We start from the raw sequence: 3,519 nt of genomic DNA on the forward strand, positions 1-3,519 counted from the left end.
ATATATATATATATATATATATATATATATATATATATAAAAAGAAAAAAAAATAAGACACCCTTAAAGCCCTGAATGCTAAACACAAGGCAGATGCCTACCACTTCTGGAACTTGGTCCCTGACACAGACTATCCATCTTTGAAGCAGTGTGTGCAAAAGATGATGTCCTTTTTTGTGAGCATGTACACATGTGAATCAACATTTTCAACAATGAAAATTGTGAAGAAAAAACAGAGAAACAAACTGACCAATGCACATCTGGATTGTCTTACAAGGATTGCAGTGACAAACTACATGTATTCCATGACAAGAGTTAAGCAGCAGCTAGCACACTTCCGCTCATCACAGCATTAAGTAAGTTTGGTCTTTATTTTGCTATTAATAACAAGATATGTAGGCTAATATTACCATGTCTAATTTTTCTCATTTACTATATTGCACTAGCAGCCCAGTACTACTTAATTTAGTTGAGTTATGCTAACTTGCAGTAGCTGCGGTTCTCTCAGTCAATGTGTTTAACTGAAGTGGCTCTCTTGCAAAAATTAGTGAATAACACTTCCCTATATCATGGTAGAAGAGCATGCAAGTAAAAACATGAGATGGTGCCAGTGTTTTCAAAACACAGTTTGACATGAAAGTAAAATGTTTAATGGAAATTACAAATAAATAATCACAAAAATCACATCTTAATCAAAGATTATTATAAAAACATTGACTTGGATATGATTATGATTATCACGGCAGAGTAAATTTTGATTATGATTCGATTATGCTTACATAAATTCTGTGCTTTTTTATTATAATTTTATTATGATTATATAATCACAGCCAAGGATTATGATTTTTTGATTAGCAATCATAATCATGCCCATGTCTGCTTGACAGTGAGACTGAAGACTCACAAAATGTGTCTAAGAGGTAGCTCTACCACTGTGTGTCAGTTTGTGTACGGTGAGGTTATTCTTTGTGGTAAATTTTTTCCACATTCCAGACACTCATAATTTCTAACACCACTGTGTGTCAGGGTGTGTGCAGTGAGGTTACCCTTTGTGGTAAATTTCTTTCCACATTCCAGACACTCATAGTTTCTAACACCACTGTGTATCAAAGTGTGTGTGGTGAGACTACCCTTTGTGGTAAATTTCTTCCCACATTCTGGACACTCAAAATTTCTAACACCACTGTGTGTCAGGGTGTGTGCAGTGAGATAGCCCCTTGTGGTAAATTTCTTTCCACATTCTGGACACTCATAATTTTTAACACCACTATGTGTCTGGGTGTGTGTGGTGAGATGACCGTTTGTGGTGAATTTCTTTCCACACACTGTGCACTCATAATTTCTTATACCACCATGTATTAGGGTGTGTTTAGTGAGGTTAGACTTTTCAATAAATTTCTTTCCACATTCCAGACACTCATATTTTCTAACACCACTGTGTATCAGGGTGTGTCTAGTGAGATCAGACTTTGTGGTAAATTTCTTTCCACATTCCAAACACTTGTGATTTCTAACACCACTATGTGTTAGGGTGTGTGTGTTGAGGTGAGACTTTGTGGTAAATCTCTTTCCACATTCTGGACACTCATAATTTTTAGCATGACTATGTGTCAGGGTGTGTGTAGTGAGATCAGACTTTCTGATAAATTTCTTTCCACACTCCTCACATTTATGATCCTTAACATCACTGTGTGCCAGGGTGTGTGTGGCGAGACTAGACTTTTTGATAAATTTCTTTCCACATTTTGGACACTCATAATTTCTAACAATACTGTGTGTCAGGGTGTGTGTGATGAGATCAGACTTTCTGGTAAATTTTTTTTCACATATCAAACACTCATAATTTTTAACACCACTGTGTGTGAGGGTGTGTCTGGTGAGATCAGACTTTCTGGTAAATTTCTTTTCACAGTCTGGACATTCATAATTTCTAACACCACTGTGTGTGAGGGTGTGTCTGATGAGATCAGAATTTTTGATGAATTTCTTTCCACATTCTGAACACTTATAATTTCTAACTCCACTGTGTGTCAGGGTGTGTGTAGTGAGATCAGATATTTTGGTGAATTTCTTTCCACATTTCAGATGTTTATAATTTTCACTGCCACTATGCACTGAGGTGTGTAGTATAAGCCCTACTCTGGATCTAAAAGTTTTCTCACACTGCTGACACTCAAACTTTCTCTCTCCTCTGTGGTTGGAGTTGCCTGCTTCCAGGTCATTCTTGCCACCATGTCTGGACCTTCCCATGCCTGAGATAGACTGCTGCTGCAGCTGCTCACTCATGTTGTTGCCCAGTCTCACCACTCCAGTTCAGTACTGCTCCAAGTAGCACAGGCCACAGCCACTCCTGCAGGAACCCTCAGGAAAGCTGGCTGGAGGGAGCCACGTCTCAGAGCCCAGGAGAGCACTGAGCCTGGACACCTGCAACAACAGTAACGGTGAGGATATTGGGAGTCACTGGCCACTGGTCAGGGCCAACAATAATTCTTTGGAAAAGAAAGACCCACTTGAGTGTTAGACCCCTACCTACCCTACCCTACCTGAGGAGGTAATATGCTGATTTTCCCTGGAATGATTAGGGTTTCCATGTCAGAGACCCATCTCTTTGTGCTGAACACATAACAGAGGTGACAGTGTCTGGAATGGAAGCGTACATTCTTCATGCTTTTCCACGACCTAAACCTTCTAAACCTTGGTTTAACTCAGCCTATTCTCGTGCTATACATGATAGAGAAGTTGCCCAAAAAAAGGTACTTGAGCCTTCCATCTCCTGAATCTCATGCACTTTATATTACTGCTCAGAATCATGCCAAGTCTGTTCTTCAACTTGCCAAACACTCCTTCATAAATAGAAAATGTCAAAATCTTTCAAACTCAAACTCCCCTCGTGACTTCTGGCATCTGACCAAAAACATTCCAATAACTTTACTTCTTCATCTTTCCATCCTTTATTTCATCCTGATGGCACCACTGCCATCTTATCTGTTTCTAAAGCTGAACTCTTCTCTCAAACCTTTGCTAACAACTCCACCTCTGATGATTCTGGGATTATCCCTCCTCTCCTCCTCCCTCTGACTATTTCATGTCTTCAATCAAAATTCTTTGTAATGATGTTTTCCAAGCCCTCTCTGGCCTAAACCCTCAGAAGGCTTATGGAACTGCACCTTGCCTGGCCAAACTCTTTCAACTATGCCTATCGACTTCTACCCTTCCTTCTTGCTGGAAGTTTGCTTACATTCAATCTGTTCCTAAAAAGGGTTACTGTTCTAATCCCTCTAAATTCTGACCTATAACTTTAATCTCTTGCTTGTCTAAAGTTTTTTAATCTATCTTGAATAGGAAGATTCTTAAACATCTGTCACTGAGTCTTGGTCAAACCGTTAGACATATCAAAAGCTTTTCATAGAATCAGCATAAAGCTTTGATTTCAAAACTACCCTCCTACGGATTCTATCCTTCTCTCTGCAACTTTATCTCAAGTTTCCTTTCCGACCATTCTATTGGTGCTGTAGCAGA

At 39.2% G+C, this 3,519-nt stretch overlaps 1 protein-coding gene across 1 annotated transcript; it reads right to left on the minus strand.

Moving 5' to 3' along the window:
- Positions 1–627: 627 nt before the first annotated feature.
- Positions 628–2,742, minus strand: LOC123518802 (zinc finger protein 12-like). The gene has a single exon (XM_045279817.1). The coding sequence runs from the start codon at positions 2,284–2,286 to the stop codon at positions 940–942; it is 1,347 nt and encodes a 448-aa protein (XP_045135752.1). The 5' UTR covers positions 2,287–2,742; the 3' UTR covers positions 628–939.
- Between the last annotated feature and the right edge of the window lie 777 nt (positions 2,743–3,519).

The sequence above is a fragment of the Portunus trituberculatus genome, chromosome 6 (genome assembly GCF_017591435.1).
Source record: "Portunus trituberculatus isolate SZX2019 chromosome 6, ASM1759143v1, whole genome shotgun sequence".
Taxonomy (NCBI): Eukaryota; Metazoa; Arthropoda; class Malacostraca; order Decapoda; family Portunidae; genus Portunus; species Portunus trituberculatus.

What these genes read in the sequence shown, in the direction of transcription:
- LOC123518802 (XM_045279817.1), bottom strand. Translation starts at nt 2,286, where the DNA reads ATGAGTGAGCAGCTGCAGCAGCAGTCTATCTCAGGCATGGGAAGGTCC.